The following is a 19612-nucleotide window of genomic DNA, read 5'->3' on the forward strand; positions in this document are numbered from 1 at the left end:
TGTGAGTTTTGGTGGTGACACATCATAGCAGGGGGCTGCATCACCTTCACTCTTGGTCCTTAATTTGAGAGCCTGTGGGGTGGGAAGTTGTGAGAAGATAGGTTTTGGAAAGTCTAGAGTTGAGACTATGAATTTAGCATTTCTACATACTGGATTAAACTCCCATTCCAACACGAGGAAGAAGAAAGGATTCCAACTCTTTCTTGTGATCGAGGAAACAAAGTCTAGCATTGTGTTTCCTGCTCTGGATTTATTTTCACAAATGCTCAGCCCAGCACTGTGCTGGGAAGGGGAGGGACACACTGTGTTGGGCACCATCACGCGCATGACCCCAGGCTCCTCACATGGCTTACCAGTTGGCCGGGGCCTTTTCCATCTTCACGTGGACCCCCTCCAACAGGTAGCGTTAGTGACACATAATACAGTGACTCTCTCCCCCCATGCGACCCATGCAAGAGAGTGAGAACCAGGCAGCAGCTGGCCTTTCACCACCCACTCTCAGAAGCCACATGTCATTGCTTCTGCCACATTCTGTTCTCCAGAAGCAAGTTACCAAGTCTATCCCACAGGCCAGGGGAAGAGAACTAGGCTCCGCCTTTGGGAAGGAGAATCATCACATATTCTGGGGCCCGTCTTGTAACCACCATTGTTTGGGTTGATGTTCTGAACTTACGAGTGAAGTGCTGTGTGCGGGGGGCCTGCAGCACCCCCTGGCACCCATTGAAAACAGAATCTGAGGCCCAGCAGCCCTTTCCTGAATGCTGATGGACAGTCAGCCTAGCAGTCCTGCTGGGTCTAGAGGAGCCCAGGTCACCTTCCCAGCTGAAGGCCCGAGGACAAAGGCCAGATCTCAGGCTTCCTCAGATGAGGTCACTACTCAGTGAGGTCCAGGTGGCCACAGAGCATCCTGCCTGGGTTCAGACTTTCCCAGGAGTCATGCTGAAACCCACTGGTGAGCACCCCTGCCTGCCCTTTGGTGCTCGAAGCCATCTATCTGCTTCTCCTTCCCACTGAGGGCAGCCGGGCCTCAGACCTCTAGTGCAAGGGCTGCCCGAGGGGGACATTCTCCAGCCCACTGAGCCAGGCCCTTTTAGGGGCCTCGGAGCACTGTGAGGTATTTGTTCTGTTTTAACTCTTTCAGTGACAAGCAATAGAAAACCCAAACCGCACCGACCCAAGAAAACAGAGAATTTATTGTTTTGCAAATTGAAAACCCAGGGTTGGCTTGGGCCACCGCTTCCTGTTGGGCCTCCAGACATTGTCACTGTGTCTCTCTCTCCCCCTGTCAGCTTCTCTTTCTTGTTTTGGTTCCAGTTTAAGACAGGCTGTCCCCTCAGGGTTGCAAGATGCACAGTGAACAAGGACTCTCATTTGACCGAAGTTCTAGGAAAAATGTCATCATGTTTCATTTCCAGTTGACTTAAGCCTAGGTCGTGTCATATGCTCCTCTTATGGGGGTGGGAGTGAGGTGGAGTGCCCCCCAGTTGGTGGGCTGAGAGGGGGGAGTCGGTGGTTCCCCTGAGGGACGAGCTTTCAGATGTGGGTCTGCTATAGTACTGTAGCCCCATTCACCAAGGAAGATTATGGGACTCAGAGCAGGCAAGTAAGTTGCCCCGAGTCTCCCAGCTCAGTTACAGGCGAGGGATCCTGCTCCTCCTGCCCCGCTCATATTGATAAAGGAAGATGTTCTCTCCACCCCAGTCCCTATTCCTCAATGCTCTTTGGTCATCTTAGGTGTCCACTTGAAACTCTGGGGCATGGTCAGTGGCTCTGGAGGTGACCAAGTTACACCCTCCAGGCTGGAGACAGCAGTATGGGGGTAGAATTTCTGTCTCTTCGGAAACCCTTTGAAGAACTGGGGCCCTGGACAACAAAAGTTCTCTCTCCTTTTTGCCTTTTAATGCTGCCTAAGTACAAGATTTGAACGCAGAATTCTTAGCCAGGTGTCGCTCAGAAAAGAAGCAAACTCTCTCTTCAGATAAGCAGAAAGTCTGAGCTGTGTCACTGACTCCAGAGCTAGGTGGGGTGATGGGAGGTACTCTCAACCCTCCTTTGTGAGGTCATGGAGCAGGGTAGGAAATCTGACTCTCATGCCAAAGAAAACTCTTTCCTTTTTTTACAAAAAGCCTGTTGAGCCGCCTTCACGAGTTTGCTGATGCTTAGGACCCATAGACAGGAACACTGGCCATCAGCAAAAGGTCTCCTGGCCAGCTGCGATGACCAGACCATTCTGCCAAGGTTCATACTGCTGCTTCCATCTGAGCTGAGGGTGCGCTGTGGGTGCTCTAAGCGGATGAGACACTACCCCAACTTTTGATTTTGGAAGTCCCACACAGAGTCTGCTTCATGGTTGAAATGCACACAAAACAGTTTGTTTTCTGGCAGAAACATAGCTTTAGCCACGGGCCTCCCTCTGCAGGCCTCATAGGGCCCTGGCAAAAGATAGCTGTGTGGTTATGTCCCCAGTGGGGTGTCCACCATCAGGATAGTCAGAGGAGCAGCCAGGGCTAGATCACGTGTCGGGGCTACAGACCCACCCTGACCTGGATTAGAATTCTGGTTTCAGATCATTAATAGCCATTTTTACAAGTTGCCCAATTTTTCAGAGCCTCATTTTCCTTATCTGTGCAGTGGGGATTCTAAGAGCTACCTCGGTGTCAGGATTAAAACAGATGGGCCAGGAAGAAGGTGCAAGCTAAGCATCTCTTATCTGAAATGCTTGGGACCAGAAGTGTTTCTAATTTCAGAGATTTTTCTGGATTTTGGAATATTTGCAGATTTTACTTAGTTGAGCATCCCTAATACAAAAACCCACATTCCAAAAATGCTTCAAAATCTGAAACTTTTCTGAGAAGATGGTCAGTATTGAGAAAGCTTTGAATTTGGGATCATTTCAGATTTTCCGATTCAGAATGCTCCCCCAGACTCCACAAATGTTTGTTCCCCGCTTCCTCTGGGTTCCTCTTTAGCACTTCCCCACCACAGCACCATCATAAAGTAGTTCTGCAGCTTAGAGAAAGGGGACACCCCATAGCACAGTGACTGCTGGTAAACTGGCCAGGGCCCTGCAGACTTCCCAGCATACCCTGCTCTAGGCCAGAAGAGGCACTCAGGCGTCCACTGGCTCAGCAGGCTGATGCCCACCATTTCCTGTGGGCAGGCTCCCCTCCCATGGGAAGGAAGCCACCAGTATTTCTTAGAATCTAGATCAGTGTCACACACAGCATGGTCTCCTGACCACCAGCATCCACGTGGGCTGGGACCCAGTTGGAAAAGCACAGTCATGAATTCCTCTTGAATTAGAAACTCTAGAGTGAGTCTGAGCCTCCCTCCAGGTGACTGAGGTGCATGGAATTTTGAGAACCACTGTGCTACAGGGAGGTGATTGCAGAGCGGGGAAAGAACACCTCTGCCCTGGGCCCTGGGCAGGCCCTCATACGGTAGCACCAGCAAGGCAGCAAGCAGTCTGAGGTTAGATGGTCGGACTACACTCTAGCTCTTCCATGTGGGTGCTTCCTCGACTAGTTCCTTCCCACTCAGTGGACCCGAGCCCTCACTTGGAAAATGGAACATGTGGGGAAAAGTTTCACTCATACATTGCTGGTGGCACTGCAAAGTGGTGCAATCACTCTGGAAAGAATTATGGAGGTTCCTCAGAAAACTTGGAACCACCATGTGACCCCCGCTATCCCACTTCCTGGTCTATACCAAAGGACTTAAAATCAGCATACTCCAGTGACACAGCCACATCAATGTTTATAGCGGCTCCATTCACAATAGCTAAGCTATGGAACCGACCTAGGTGTCCTTCAACAGATGAATGGATAAAGAAAATGTGGTACATATACACAATGGAATATTCGCCATAAAGAAGACATTATGACATTTGCTGGTAAATAGATGGAACTAGAGACTCTCGTACTAAGTGAAATAATCCAATAATCCAATCCCCCAAAACCAAAGGCCAAATGTTCTCTCTGATATGCAGATGCTGATACATACTGGGAGGGGTGGGGAGCGAGGGAGAATAGAAGTTCATTAGATTAGGCACAGAGGATTGAAGAGGTGGGAGGGGAATAGGAAGGACAGTAGAATGAATCCGACGTAACTTCCCTATGTTCATATATAAATAAACATCCAGTGTAACGCCACACCACGTACAACTATAAGAACAGGAAGCCTTGCTCCATGTATGTGTAAAATGTCAAAATACACTCGACTGTCATGTGCAACTAAAAAAACAAAAGGGATGACCCTGTCACTTAGTTATGTAAAATTGTTCAGAAACATGAATTGGTTCATCCTAGCAAAATGCTTAGGGCAGCGCCTGCTGCGTGGTCAGAGTTCACGCACGCTGGCTCCATCATCTTAGTTTACAGGCAGCCCAGTCAGGTTGAAGGGAGCTTTGAACAGCCTAAACATTGACCAGCAGCTATCGGTAGAAGAGCAAAGAAAACCCTTGGAAATCCTCTCTATAGAGACTAAATAGCAACATCAGTGACTCTGGTGGCAGCCTCCATAGCAACTCATTAAATCCTTAACAGCAATACCATAGGGTAGGAATTACCATTGTGGTTTCTTTCTTTCTTTTTTTTTTTTTTTTTTGGTACCAGGGATTGAACTCAGGGGCACTCAACCACTAAGCCCCATCCCCAGCCTTTTTTTTGTATTTTATTTAGGGACAGGGTCTCACTAAGTTGCTTAGGACCTCACTAAGTTGCTGAGACTGGCTTTGAACTCGTAATTCTCCGACCTCAGCCTCCCAAGCCACGGGGATTACAGGCATGTGCCGCTGTGCCCAGCTACCATTGTGTTTTACTGGGATGAACTTAAGATACTACTTAGTAAATGGTAAAGTCAAGACCTGAACACATGTCAGCTTTGGGGGGAAAAAATCATTGATCATAAATTAAAGAATTTCCAGGGTCCCCTGGGAAACTTTGTAAAGAGGAAAGTGGTTTTAGCCAGCTGTTCAGGGCCTCTGCCCTCATTCCCTAGAGCCTGGCGTGGACCATGCGGGAGGCATCCTTCCCAAAGTGGAAAAAGAAAAAAAAAATACAGGAATGATAATTAAATGAGTCCATGTTTAAGAGGCACTTAAGTGGATTAAAATCAATATGTAGTCAAGTGAGGCTGTGAAGCCATGTTAGCTGACATCCTTAATTCATGGGTGGAATTCTTTGTTTTAAAAGATCCCCATCTTGTAACTGGCATCCCAGTGAAGCAACTCTACCCGGCAACATGCATTAGAGAGGACAAGACATTTACAAGGCCTGGGAGACCATCTTCTCAGAGTCTGACGCCAGGGTGGCATCCCCAGAGCTGAGGCACGGAGAGGGAAGGGACTCTGGATATTTCTGTGTGGGTCTCTTTCCCACTCTCCTAGGCTGCATTCCCTAAAACAACATCCTAAGATGTCGTATAGGAATGAAGGACCCAAGTGTTCCCAGAGGAGTGGGAAAGTAGGGTTTGGAAGGGAAGGAGACCAAGCTAGAACACGATACCCCAAAAAAATCTTGAGAAGGAAGGACACAGGTGGGTAACTTTGGTACAGTCCAACAAATAGGTCACATTTCAGGGCCCCAGTCCGGGACAGGGGGAGCTTGGTTAAGCGTCTCCCAAAGGAATGGAAATTTCCAAACACTTCCATGTTCCCAGGTAAGGTGGGTTCCAGCAGCCCAAGGGTCATCCTCCAACAAACGACACACTGGCGCCAGCATTTGGGAAGTTGGTGTGCATGGCCACATATGGAGGAGAGCACTGTGGGGATGTTGGTGGAGCTCTGCCAGTGGGGATAGCTATCCTCCCCACACCTGCCCTGAGAGAGATGGCATGTGGTCAGTCGAGCCATCTGCAGCAGGACTAAAAACCAGTATGGGAAGCACAATCCATGAAAACATGTTTAAAAGGAGCAAAACCGTCCTGTGTGTGGGAGACATGTAGAAGACGACCTATGGAAACAGAAGAGATCGATTCATCAGTTACCACGGCAGGGATGTCATAAATAAACGAGTGCACAATTGTCTCTCCCCAACATATAAGGCAGCTCCTCACATAATCAGACATGTAATATATTCACATACAAATGCACAAAGTTCTGAGAAAACACACTGGGTCTTGGGCTATCTCATGACCCCATGGCTTGGCCTCGTCTTCAGAGAACCAGGAAAAGTCATTAATTTTCTGCAAACGATGCTTAACGAGAGTGAATTTAAAACCTAGCCATTAGAACAACCAAAAGCAACTCTGATGCTTCATATGTGCAAGTTATTTTAAACAACTGGATAATGGACCGAAAATGCTAAAACCAAATAGAGAAGAGAACCAAGTGTAATCCTGGAGAACAAAGAAGCTTAGTCTCTGAACCTGAAAACATATGTAAGGGATGCGTAACGTCAGCATTTGATTGTATTTGTGGGTCTTTGTTATTCCAGGGTTCCTGTAAAACTGTCTTGCAGATGTTCTCGTTGTGTATTGATCACCAAAATCCTTGACTTTGGGCTTTTCCTTGGTGAGTGCACCACATGAACACCTAAGGTGTGGCCTCTACTCTCTTCTCTGCCCTAATGGGCATTTTTGAAAGCTCAAGCCCTCAGCTGGTACATGATCCTCTGTTACATCAGCTTCCAAGGCAATTACTTTATGTCTGGTTGCTATAGTGTCCATATGGACTGTCCCCAGAAGACCCATGGGTTGAAGACTTGGGCCTCAGCCCATGGCATTATTGAGAAGTGGTGGAACCTTTAAGAGACCAGACTCAGTAGAAGGAAGTGAGGTCATTGGGGGTGTGGGATATTGGGACATTGGCCCCTTCCTCTTGCCTTTGCTTCCTAGCCACCGTGAGGTAAGCAGCTTTTCTCCATCGCACACACTCTGCCATGATGGGTTACCTCACCAGAGACTCCAAAGCAGTGGACCAATTACCATCGACTGAAATCATGAGCCAAAATAAACCTTTCGTCCTTTTAAGTTGATTGTCTCAGGCATTTTGCAATAGTGGTAGAAGGCTGACTAGCACACTGGTATTTTTTTAAATTAATTTTAATTATTCTATGTGACAGCAGAATGCATTACAATTCACATTACACATATAGAGCACAATTTTTCATATCTCTGGTACACAAAGTAGAGTCACATCCTTCATGTCTTCATACATGTACTTAGGGTAATGATAACCATTGCATTCCACCGTCTTTCCTACCCCTATGCCCCCTCCACACTGGTATTTAACAGAAAAGCTTGCTGAGGATAGGGGTGTATCTAATGCACCTCCATGCCTGGCATGTGACAAGAGCTTAATAATATCTGTTGAATAAATTGATGGCAGAGCACAGGTTCTGCACTAGCCATAGGGTCTGTGTATAGTCTTTGAGTCTGCTAGATAGAGTTCTGGAGTAAGTGGACTTTCAGCTACATCATGCAGTTTGTGAATGTTTTTTGTTGTTACTATCATTTATAATAGCTCTTGACCTGTGCATTCAAATGATGAGCTAATTCTTCTATGAAAGTGAGCAATAGTATAACTGGTAGACCACTGTGTCCAGTCTTGGATTCCATAACTTTGAGAACTTGTAGACTTTTTAGTTAGTTAAAAGGCAAGAGAATGGTAGTGATATTGAGTTAGAAGGTAAGACCTTGGAGATGAAAATATGCTCATTTCAGCCCTGTACGCAGTTTGATTAAGCCCCAGCAGAGGATCTGCCCATTGTTCTTTGAACCATTTGGTCCTCTTCCTTTCTGCCAGGCTGGGGTCTCTTCCTTGGAGACAGCAAGGACTGTGTAACAAAAGCATAGGGCCCAATGAAGGGCACTGTGGCTACCCAACAGGGAATTATTGAATGAGAGAATGAACAGACGAATGTAACATGACAGAAAATTCTCTTGAACATGAGAAGCCTTCTACAAAAGCTTTTTCCTGTTGAGGCAAGATAAGAAACATTTGTTCAAGGCATGGGTGAGTATGGATGGATGGATGGATGGGCCCTCTCTGAGGGCAGCAGCTAGTGGGTATCAGTGTTGGAGCCAGCCATGATCATACCTGGGGTATGTTGTGTGAGGCTACAGCCTGAGGACTAACAGGCAGGATCATAATGGCATGGTCCTTGGTCCTCACCCGAGTATCTTCCCTTAAACACTCTGAGTCTTAATGCCTTAACCTCCATATGGCTGTGCTGGCACCAGCCTTCAAGGCCAATGATTCCCAGGATTCTGCCCTAAAGACTCCCACTCTGGAGGGTGGGGCCTGCAATCTGCAGTCTAACAAGCCAGAGAATTTTAATGCAATCTAATTTTTGAAGTGTGGGTTCATATCAGAACCACCTGAGGAGCTTTCGGCAAAAGCACACTTGGGCTGCATGCTTTGATTCGGCGGGTCCACAGTGGGGCCTCCACCGGGGTCTTTTTATAAAGCTTTGCACTGGGTCATCATCATCCCTCTAGCAACGTTAAACAAGTTAGAGAGGTGCCCCCTCTGGTGGTTCCTAGCCTTGTGCCAGGGCTTGGTGAGAGTGGCATGCAATGGGATTCGGCCTCAGTCCTCAGCCGGGTCTTGTGTGCAGTACACAAACCAGCACACTTGTACATGGCATCTCTGGCTCCAGGGTGGTACCGGGCACACTCCCTGTTAGGAATCAGTGAAGAGTGTTGATTGTTAATAACCTTTAAAGGCTTTTGAGCAGAAACAAACTTACATGTTAAGATTCATCTGGGCCCATTTGTTGAACAGATTGGGAGACAGCTGCCGTAATCAATTTTAGAACATTTCTTTCCTGAAGAAGAATCTTTGTTCCCTTGGGCTCCCACCTGCAATCCCCTACCTCCTCCCAGTCTGGGGCAACCAGTGAAGCAACTGTCTGTCTGCCTCAACTTGCCCATTCTGGACACTTCATATGATCAGTCTGATTTATATGCAATGTAGTCAGTCCTTTATGACTGGCTTCTTTGGTCTAGTGTCATGCTTCCCGGGTTCCCCCAGAAGTGGCATGCACCAGCCCTTCACTCCTTTGGCTGAATGATACCCTACTGTCTGGATGGACCCCATTGTGTTTCTTCATCATTTGGAGACGCTGGGCTGTTTGCCTCTGTGTTAAAAGGCCCGGACTTTAAGAGTCTTCGGCTCACCAAGTGCTATCTCCTCAAAAGCAGAGATCCCTTCTTATCTGTCACTTGTGTCCTCTGATCTGCATCTGGCATTCTGTAGGTGTTAATCAGGTGAATGACAAGGGAGTGAGTGAATTTATGAATGGATGATGTGTGAGTCTTATCCAGGGAAGATTTATGTGAAGGACTGGGAAGGCTTTTACCCGATGGTCAAGTTGCCAACATTTTGGATTCAAAGAAAAACACCCCCATCATGACTTCTCAGGTCCCATCTGCTTCTCATGCTCATGTTCCATGTTCCATGAAGAGTGACTTCAAGGGCCCTGAGAGCCTCTTTCAGAGGTTTGATCAGGTAATCAGCAAAACGGTTTATCCTTTGTATCTCTGCCCAAGGATGCTTTGGACCACTTTGTTCAAAGAGCGCCTGGCTATCCCGAGAGCAGGCGTCTGCAGGAGTGCTGGCTCCTGTGGCTTTAAGCAGTGGGAGATCCACGTTGTTATAGGTCTGCATCACACACTCACTCGACTTGGGAGTGCTGTGGACTGTGGGCGTTCTCACTCCAGGACTTGCCAAACCCTCACCTAAGGAGGCATAGTTCATAGCAAAAAGCAGGACATTATGGGAGTGTGGCACACAGAAGAGTGGATCTTGACAGCTGAAGTCTGTACTATAAGTTTCTTTCCCACACCCATGTGTATTCAAAGCACGTGTTTGTTCCACAGGGAATTTTGGGTGGAGGGTGGTCAGAAGAAAGAAGTTAACATCTATAAAGAACATGTAGGCTGGGTGCGGTGGTGCACACCTATAATCCCAGCAGTTCAGGAGGCTGAAATGGGAGGATAGCAAGTTCAAAGCCAGCCTCAGCAAAGGCAAGGCACTAAGCAATTCAGTGAGAGCCTGTCTCTAAATAAAATACGAAATAGCGTCGAGGATGTGGCTCAGTAGTTGAGTGCCCCTGAGTTCAATCCCTTGTACCCAAGCACAAAAAAAAAAAAAAGAACATGTAGAACTGGGGATGTAGCTCAGTTGTTGAACATTTGCCTACCATGTACAAGGTCCTGGGTTCAATCCCCAACATTATCACCAAAAAAAAAAAAAAAGAAGAAGAAACACATGTAGAGAGGCAGTTATAAGCACAGGCTTTGGGAAGGGATGTGCTTACTCAAATCCTGGCTGTATCCTTTGCCAGCTGGGAAACTCTAGGCCAATGATGTAATTTCTTTGAGCTTCAGTTTCCTCCTTGTAAAATGGGCATACAGAGGAAGCCACTGTGTGGAGTCCTTACATAATGGCTCACTGCCTGACATAGTCATTGGAGTCAGGATCACCTAGGTACTCCATCTTGCACCCATCAGCCCTGGTGCTCCAGCCGTGGTCATATCAGATAGGTATTATGACTGCATTTTACAAGTGAGAAAGTGGAGGCATGTAGAAAGGATGCTCACAGGACAGAGGCTGGGAGTGTGGCTCAATGGTAGAGCGCTGGGCTGGCAGGCCTGAGGCACTGGGTTCAGTCCCCAGGACCAGAAAGAAAAGTTGTTTGAAGATGTGTATCTGAACTGATAATCAAAGTGTGCACACTAATGCCAGAGTATGTGTACTTTCTAAGCAGCAAGCCCACATTTGTCTTTCCATGGTAGTGATTTTTTTGGACTCTGTTCCAAAGAATGCCCTTGTGGAACTTGGACTTCTCTGGTGAGACTTATGCTGCCTCACGGCCAAGTGGGGCCAGTGAAGAATTCTCTGGGAATAAATCCTGGGTATTATGACCTGGGTATTATGACCTCTACTCTGCTCTGACTCTCAGAGATTTGAAAAAAGCATTTCCATAGTGCTGAATTCTGTATCAACCAAATGAGTTGCTCACAAGCTCACGGAGATTGCTCCTGGTATCTGAAAGAAGGAGAGGGTCTTGGAGGAACTGACTGCCAGATACACTGAAGGTGACCCTCAGGTTTCTGTAACAAAAACATGGGAGCTGGAAAACAGGGAGTCCAACCTCAAAGTCCACCTGATGCTAAGAGGAAACCCATTATCGACCCCACAGTTTTTCTGTTCCCAAAGAACCGCTGCACTGGTGGTCAAAAAAGCCCTTCTCCAGACTAAGATCAGATGCTCATATGAATGAGAGGAAGGGGGCTGAAGGCCAAAGAGGCACATTAAGTTCATTATCTGATTCTTCCAACCACCTCACGTTCCAAAGAGGGCTAGAGCCTGGCTCTACTGACCCAGCTCCCCAGGCTGGGCAGCCGAGGTATGTCTGGAAAAGAGAAGAACTTTGCCAAGGCAAGCATCCCTCATGCCAGGCAGACCAGCAAATGAGCTGCTTCTTGCAGACCCCTCGTCCAAATCCTCCCATGAGCCAAGGTCCGTTCATTTAGTACATGTAAACTCAGGGGGCTCCCATGTGCCAGGCACTGAGAATCTGGAAGCAGATTCACACAGACCAAAAAACGTTTTTCATCATTGTATTTTGAAAAACGTAAATTGATGGTTTCCTGATCCTGGGAGTAACATGTATTGGTAGAAAATTTTAATTGAATTACCTATCATCTCCAGGGAGGGCTCCTGATGGTGTTTTATAGTATTGGCTGACTTGGCTAGCCAAGGAAAAACGGGGCTGGGAAAAAGGCCAGTGAGTGGATCCTTTTAGAATAGGATCCAAAGTTTCATAGTCAAAATTTTTTTGAAAGTTTTCATTGGGACTTCGCTTGAAAAGTGAAACTAAAATATTGTAGGTTTATTTTATTCTGCATTTAATAGCACTTGTAACATCGTAAGTAGGATTGTCAAAGGTATCTTAGAGCAAAGGCAAAAAGCTTATTTGCTTTGTTAGCATCTTTAAAATAACTGTGCCTGATTTCTGGAACGAAAGAAGGAACTAAATGCTGGACAGACAGCTGAGGGATGTGAATTTTGCCACTGTATCATTTTTTACTCCATACCCCCTTCTCTCTCTCTCTCTCTCTTTAGTACAGTCACAAAAGGATCATCTCTTACAACAACTTGTTTTCCAAGGACTCCTCTTGATCTCTTTCGCTTAAATCTTTGTCTTTGAAAGCATCAGAACATCCAGGATAATTTTTAACTGCCCCAACAGTTAACTGATATAATAGCCAGGTCCAGATGCATCAGTGGCTTTGTGGAGACTGGACCGGTTTTCCAGCACTGCTTTCATTACATTTGTGCAATCCTGCATTTTTTTTTTATTTTTTATTTTTTTTGGCAAAAGGTTTCAATTTCACTCTGCAGTAGATTTACATTTTGCTTGAATCAGATAATGAGATGTCTACAATGCCTGGCAATCAGGGATATTGGTTAGACAGATGGTTCACTGGTCTGCATTCCCAGTCCACTGAGAATTTAGAATCAGAAAGCTGGCATAAATGCTAAAGTTGAGTTCTCTAAAGTCAGTGTAAGCAATGATTGGAACACAGAAGAAACCAGAACAGGAGTAGCCTGGTCCCTAAAATCTTTCCTGTATACTTTCTGGCCAGTATCAAATGCCTAGTAGAAGTAATGAGCAACCCCTATCCAAATACCATCCACTGACATGCTTTCTAAAGCCAGAGCACAGCTAAGTTTAGCCACATCTCCCCAGAGTTAATTTTATAATTGAATTGATTTTTTAAAATTAAATTTGGTGTTTTTATTTATATTTTTTTAAAAATTCAGGGTCTTCCTGTGACTCTAGGGTGCCCACCTGTTGCCAAAGAAATGCATGTCTTTATAATGACCCCGTTATTTTAAAGCTATGCTTGGACGTGACCTGAACCCTAGAGAACAAAGAGGTACTGAAGTTGCCTTGACTCGAATTGTCTTCCTCATAGGCTAGAGCCATGTGGATTTTTATAAACTGCGGTTAAAACAGTTTCTCCCTCCCTCCTTTTTTTTTTTTTTTTAAGTATGGAATCAACCAATTTAGCATTAATAAACACAAAAGTATTCCTTTATTCCTCATTCATTCCCTCTCCCCCCTGGGAGCAAATGCCCAGCATGTCCCAATGGCTCTCAGTGCCAGTGCTGGGAGCCTCACCTGGGAAGGATATTCCTTGAGATCAGGTTCCCCAGAAGCATCACATGAGATGGGGATTCCTATGCAAGTGGTTATTGGAGAAATTACCTTGGGAGAAGAGGAGTGGAGGGACAGAATGAGGCAAAGGAGGGAAACATACAAGAATGAAGTCTCAGCTAGCCACTGCTTTGGCTCAGTTCCTTAGATCTGGAACAGGAATTGCACCACAGAGTTGGTCCCATCTTGAGGCAACAGGAGGTCCTTTGGTACCCACGTCAGCCAGGTTGCCAAATGCTTGCTGGGGAGGACTTTATAACCTCCCAGGCAAAGTGACTCCCATGCAGCTGGGCACAGTTCTGGGGAAGCACTGACACCATCTACACAGGAGTCCTGGTATTTGCCAAAGTCCATGTTCTGCTGTGCAGAACAGCTGTTCTAGGAGAGACAGGTGTGGAATTAAAGACTTTTGGCCAGGGAAGCTTCAGTGGCTGCAGGCAGCTATGTTGGTGCTAACAGTGCAGAAGGGGCACTGTGGGATCCCTTCCTGTAGCAGCATCATGGAAGCACGAGAGGCAGGAGCCAGATGGCCTGTTCTCTGGTTCCTAGAGACACCTTTGCTCTTTTTGCTTGTCCTCATCAAGATCCAACCAGAATTTTGAAATTTTTATTTGAGTTTGGTGGAAGAAGATTTGGAATGGTGAAATAAACTCTGGTTTAAATGTTATTTTTAGCTGGGGATGCAGCTCCCTAGTAGAGCTCCTGCTAATGTGTAAAGCCCAGTGCTAAAAAAGAATCCACAATCAATGTTATTTTTTAGCATTTTGGAATTAACAGTAACAAAGTACTACAGCTCTTTAATAATGATAATTAGCCTTAGGTCAAAGCTAAGTAAACTGAGGTTCTCTTGAGTTCCAGAGTAGATTTTGAAGCTATAGTCATTCTTTCACACCTATGCAAAAACTGAAGTCTTTGGGGCAATGAATTTTACTTCAAGAACAGACAGACCTGTGACGTAAATTGAAAAATCTCTCTCCTGGTTTGAAAGAGATTCCCAATGAAGTACTGATCATTACAAGAGGAGTTAGGGAACTGAGTTGGATAAATGGGGTATGTGAGTTTAAATGTGGAATGCTCTTCAGAGTAATTACACCAGGAATGTCCCAGAAAAACAAGAAAGCTAAGGTCACCCTAGACTTGGGCTTCCTACCTCTGGACCAATTAGCTAGGATTTGCAGTATCTTCAAATAGGGTCATTTGTGCACTATTGCTTCTAGCAGGAGTAACTGAAGGAAGAAGACTGTGGCAAGGGTCACAGCAGTGAATCACCAGTGACCATCTTTGAGACATGCAGGCCTTGGGATAGCCCTTGAGAAATTATTCTCTAGTTTTTCTTATGGAAATCGCCAATGCCTGTCCTCTAGTTCTGAGAGCTGCCCTGGCATTTGCTGTCACACTGCCATCGTGAATGTCTCTATGCCAAGAGGTCCGCCCTTCTCAGCTCTGGGCTCAACAAGGACAGGAACTAATGCTGTTCAGACCCGCATCCTCAGTGCCAAGCATGATTCGATGACCTGGGTGCTGAGGGTCCATCCTGAATCCTGAGCATTTCCCTTTCCATACGTGCACTCACGCCTGTGAGTGTTTGGGCCAAGGTGGAGGAAAAATCCTTTGGCGTCTTGACAGTGAGGACTTAAACACTGCAGAAAGGATGTCGGGCAGAGGGTCTGTGAATAGAAATGCATGTGTGAGGTAGGGCAGGGATGGGGACAACAAAGAAAAGCATGGGCCAAAATGGAAGCCAGGATCCCACTTCCCTTTGCAGTGGGAAGAGGCATGTTTTAAGAAGGTTCTTCTGGAAGCCTGTAAGAAAGGAAAGCAAATTCAGCCATTGCACATCAGAATTGCTTCTTTTGTCCCTTAACATTTATTGAAAACGCCTTATAATTACTCAACGGAGGCCTAGGGTCTACATTTTAAAAGACGTTCCCAGCATGATACTGAGCAGCTGATCCTGGGTCTTCATGTGGGAATGCTGGTGAAGAGCAGCATGGAGATCCACTGGGAAATAATAACCATTGAGATCAGTTATTTCCAAGATCAGATGTCCAAAAAGATACTGCAGTTTCCTTTTGTTTGTCTCCTGTTGTTTTTTCAATTGTATTTTAGATTTTTTTTATTGCTGTTTTCTAAGTAAAGTTGTCTTGGTGTTTCATACATAAAGTACATAAATCATTAAATGCCCGACTAGGTGCATCTTCACAAAATTTTCACACGTACGTAACCAGCACTCAAATCAAGAAAGAGAATGTTCCCAGCACCCTAAGAGCCCCCTTCTGCTTATTGCCTCCCTAATTACTGTCTTGATTTCTAACCCTATAGGTTACATATTCATCTTTTTAAAAATTAGTTATACATGACAGTAAAATACATTTTGACACATCATACATAAATGGAGTACAACTTCTTACTCTTCTAGTTGTACACAATGCAGATTCACAATGTTCATGTACTCATATATGCACATAGGGTAATAATGTCCATTCTACTACCTACCTCCATATCCCCTCCCCTCCCTTCCCTTCACTCCCCTCTGTCTAACCCAAAGTACCTGTATTCTTTCCTAGCCCCCACCCCCTTATTGTGAATTAGCTTCTTCATATCAGAGAAAACCTTAGGCCTTTGGGTTGGGGGACTGGCTTATTTCACTTAGCATGATATTCTCCAAATCCATCCATTTACCTACAGAATGGGAGAAAATATTTACCACATGTACTTCAGATAGAGCATTAATCTCCAAGATATATAAATAACTCAAAAAACTTCACACCAAAAAAATAACCCTATCAATAAATAGGCTAAGAAAGTGGATATTTAACAGAAGAAGAAATGCAGTCAATCAACAAGTATATGAAAAAATCTTCAACATCTCTAGCAACTAGGGAAATGCAAATCAAGACTACTCTAAGATTTCATCTTACTTTAGTCAGAATGGCAATTATCCAAAACACAAGCAATAATGTTAGCAAGGATGTGGGGAAAATGTTTCACTCATATATTGCTGGTGGGACTACAAATTGGTGCAACCATTATGGAAAGCAGTATGGAAATTCCTCAGAAAACTTGGACTGGAACCACCATTTAACCCAGCTACCCATTCTGGAGTTTATACTCAAAGGACTTAAAATCTGCATAGTACAGTGATGTAGCCACATCAATGTTTATAGCAGCTCAATTCACAATATCCAAACTATGGAACCAACCTAGATGCCCTTCAACAGATGAATGGGTAAAGAAAATGTGGTATATATACACAACGGAATATGGAATATTACTCATCCTTAAAGAAGATATTCATCTTTTGTCATTTCTATTTTTTGTACATTTGATAATATTCAGAATATATTAGAATAATATAATTTAAATAGACACTGGGCTGGGGATGTGGCTCAAGCGGTAGCGTGCTCTCCTGGCATGCGTGCGGCCCAGGTTCGATCCTCAGCACCACATACAAACAAAGATGTTGTGTCTGCCGAAAACTAAAAAATAAATATTAAGATATTCTCTCTCGCTCTCTCTGTCTCTCTCTGTCTCTCTCTCCTCTCTCTCTAAAAAAAAAAAAAACAATTTAAAAAATAAATAAATACATATTGTGGCAAATGTTTGTTTTCTTGCCAATTGATTGCACAATTTTTAAAAAATCTCATTCTGCCAATCTGAAGGGCTGGAATTGATGTCTGAGCTGAGATATGGGCTTGGAAATTGGAGGAAGGAGTATGGGGCAGCATTTCAGGGCCATAATCTATGAGTTGGTTCCTTTAGGCTGCTATTGTCATTGGCTCTGCTCATTCTCTAGAAATTCTGGGCCATAGAGAGGACAAAGAGATGGATTTTAGAGTTAGCCAAACTTTACCCAATTTTTTCTTTAACTTTGCCCTATCAGCTAAATGACCTTGAGGAAGTTACATGATTTTCTCACTGAACTTCAGTGTCCTGGCTTTGGATAGAAGGTAGACACAAGAGTTAGTTCTGTACCTGTTCCTTCTCCAAAATCTGCAAACATACTGTCTCCTCTAGGAAGTCTTGATTTGGCTTTATGGCTTAGAGAGGCCCTGTTAGTCATTAAGAGCTCCTGGCTTTCCTGTGATGGAGAAACAGTACACCTGGGTGGGGAGATGGCAGCTCCCTGCAGTCTCCCTGGGCTCTCTCAAGCCACGATGTGCAGAGTCCAGCCATGCCAGAAACTTCTCCTCACCCTGGCATCCATCCTAACCTAGGAAGACTTGCAAGGGGCCAGCTCAACCTCACTGCTGCAGGCTGTAGAAAGCAGCCTTCTTTTCTTTGGTGTGATTTTCTGAGAATTTGTCTTCCCTAAATTAGCAACATCTTGAAAGACAGGATCTGGGAGTGGACTTAGGAAAAAGAGCCACAAAGATGATTTGGTTGCTTTTTAGTCTTAACATCAGGAGGCTTCCAGCTCAGCCCAATTGACCAGGCCAATCCTGTGGTTTGGACCCCAAACATTAGAGTGAACAGTACTTTTGTGCTCTGTATTTGTCTTCTCGGAGGACCCCTGGGATGGTGGGCAGCCAGAGGAGGACTGGGGACTGGGCCTTGTCACAGGGCTTAGTCCACCAGCAGCCCCAGGGACTGCTGTCTGGAAATTGCTCTGAAATACTCCCACACTTCTGTCTTCTATGCAGTCTGCCCATTTGTCTGTGTGTTTTCTCTTTCAGGAGGAGATGGGCATTTCCTGTGAGCTGCTGGAATCAGACTTCCTCAAATGCAGCGTGGGGTTTCCTTTCATGAGGTCAAAGTCGAAGGTAAGGGCAGAGATGGGACACGTCTTGGCTGCAGCCTCTGACTCTGCAACTGTCTCCCCCATGGTTTTCCCCACACCTTTGCCTCCCACCACAGCCGGGATGGCCCTGAGGCCCTGCCATGCTCCTGTCACTGGCCATATACTCCAGAGGGACTGTGGTCCTGTCGTCTTTCTCTTGGGTCCACATGGTGTTCTCTCTAAAGAAATGGAAGAAAACACCACTTTGCATTGGCAAGCAGCCCTCAATTGGCCTTCCTGAAATGTTTTCTTCTGGAACATTCCATACCACTCTGAGTCTCCAACATAACCCAGGAGAAGATGTGGTCTGAGCCAGTGACCCACAGGCCTGCCTCTGTCGCTCCCCTAGGCACTCAAAAATTTCTGGAGACCTCTCAAAATTCTCAGACAATGTATTACACTTCATTTTTAAAAAAGTAAAAGATACTACAGTCATGTGGTTTTTATAAAGAGACAGATTTCCTAAGCTCAAGCAGATCAATGCTATAAAGCAGATCCAGTCCTTCATAGAGCTTTCTAGTATATGCCATGGTCATAAGAAGATACAAAGATGAATAGAAGATTGATTTGAGGAGACAAAACTAGAACCTAAAAGACCAGCTCTGACATTTGAAATGAAAGCTATTTTCCCTGCTCTGATTTTGGGGTGGGTGGGGGAATCCTTTGTCTATAGTTTTTCCCCCTTTAAACTAAAAACCAATACAAAACAAAGACGGAAAGAAAGCTTTATCCTTCTTTCCTGCCTGCCTAGGTTATAGAAGCAGATCATTTTAATTTCTCAGGCTTTTTGGTCCCAGTATCTAGCAGCTGTTTTATAAAGCAGTGGTAAGAATGTTCTAGTGAGGAGGGAGATTTGCTCATTTCTTTGCAAATCATTCTCAAGCCCGTCAACACCATTGAACATACCTGCTCCAAACAGTAGTGGCTGTTGGGTCCATGATTCCTCAGTCTTTCTCCGGGTCCATTCCTCATTCTTGCTACTTTTGCTCCAGGTAAAGGGGAACCTCAAGAAGTGACTACCCTTAGAAAGTGGACTTATATTTATATATACCTGCCATGTCCCATTAATCTCCAGGTGGGATGCTGATGGGGATGAAGGAGAAAGACCCTGATCCTTGAATAGCTCTGACCAGAGTAAAGCATGGACAACCCCCGGTGAACTGAAATCCTTTTGAGCAACAGAAAATAGACTAACCTTAGAAAATTTAACACCTGCCATTTCATTATAAAATCTTACCTATGGCACAAATCAAACCTCAGATGTGTCCTACCATCTCTAGTGGAGTGTGGGATTTTACGGAAATTTACTAACTCTCAAAATATTCATAGAACCAACAGAATATAGGAAAGTTAGGTTATTTTGTTCAGTTGGCAATGCTACTACTTTTCTCCTGCACATAGATGGTGCAGTGAGACTAAATCCAGAGGTGGGACATGGAACTAGAGGGTCAGAAAGCCCAGCACGTGACCAGTAGGGACAGAGCTCCCAAACATGCTTGACATGTATATGATGAAAACCCTTTTTTAAAGGCACTCTTCCCCAAATCTCTGGGTGCTCACCACTGAGGTGGGCACACTAAGATGATGGTACTATCTGTGGCCCCACTTGAACTTCCCTGTCCTGCAGACCCTGAGGGGCATCAGGCCCCAGACCACCTGC

General features: G+C 45.2%; 1 protein-coding gene across 1 annotated transcript in view; it reads left to right on the forward strand.

Annotated features, from left to right (window-relative positions):
- The window catches only part of Itga9 (integrin subunit alpha 9), a 319107-nt gene that overhangs the window by 222390 nt on the left and 77105 nt on the right, over window positions 1-19612 (forward strand). Inside the window, exon 19 of the mRNA XM_027932436.2 lies at window positions 17849-17935. Within this exon, the coding sequence (XP_027788237.2) occupies window positions 17849-17935 (87 nt within the window). The remainder of the gene's footprint in view (window positions 1-17848; window positions 17936-19612) is intronic.

Source organism: Marmota flaviventris, chromosome 1, assembly GCF_047511675.1.
Source record: "Marmota flaviventris isolate mMarFla1 chromosome 1, mMarFla1.hap1, whole genome shotgun sequence".
NCBI lineage: Eukaryota > Metazoa > Chordata > Mammalia > Rodentia > Sciuridae > Marmota > Marmota flaviventris.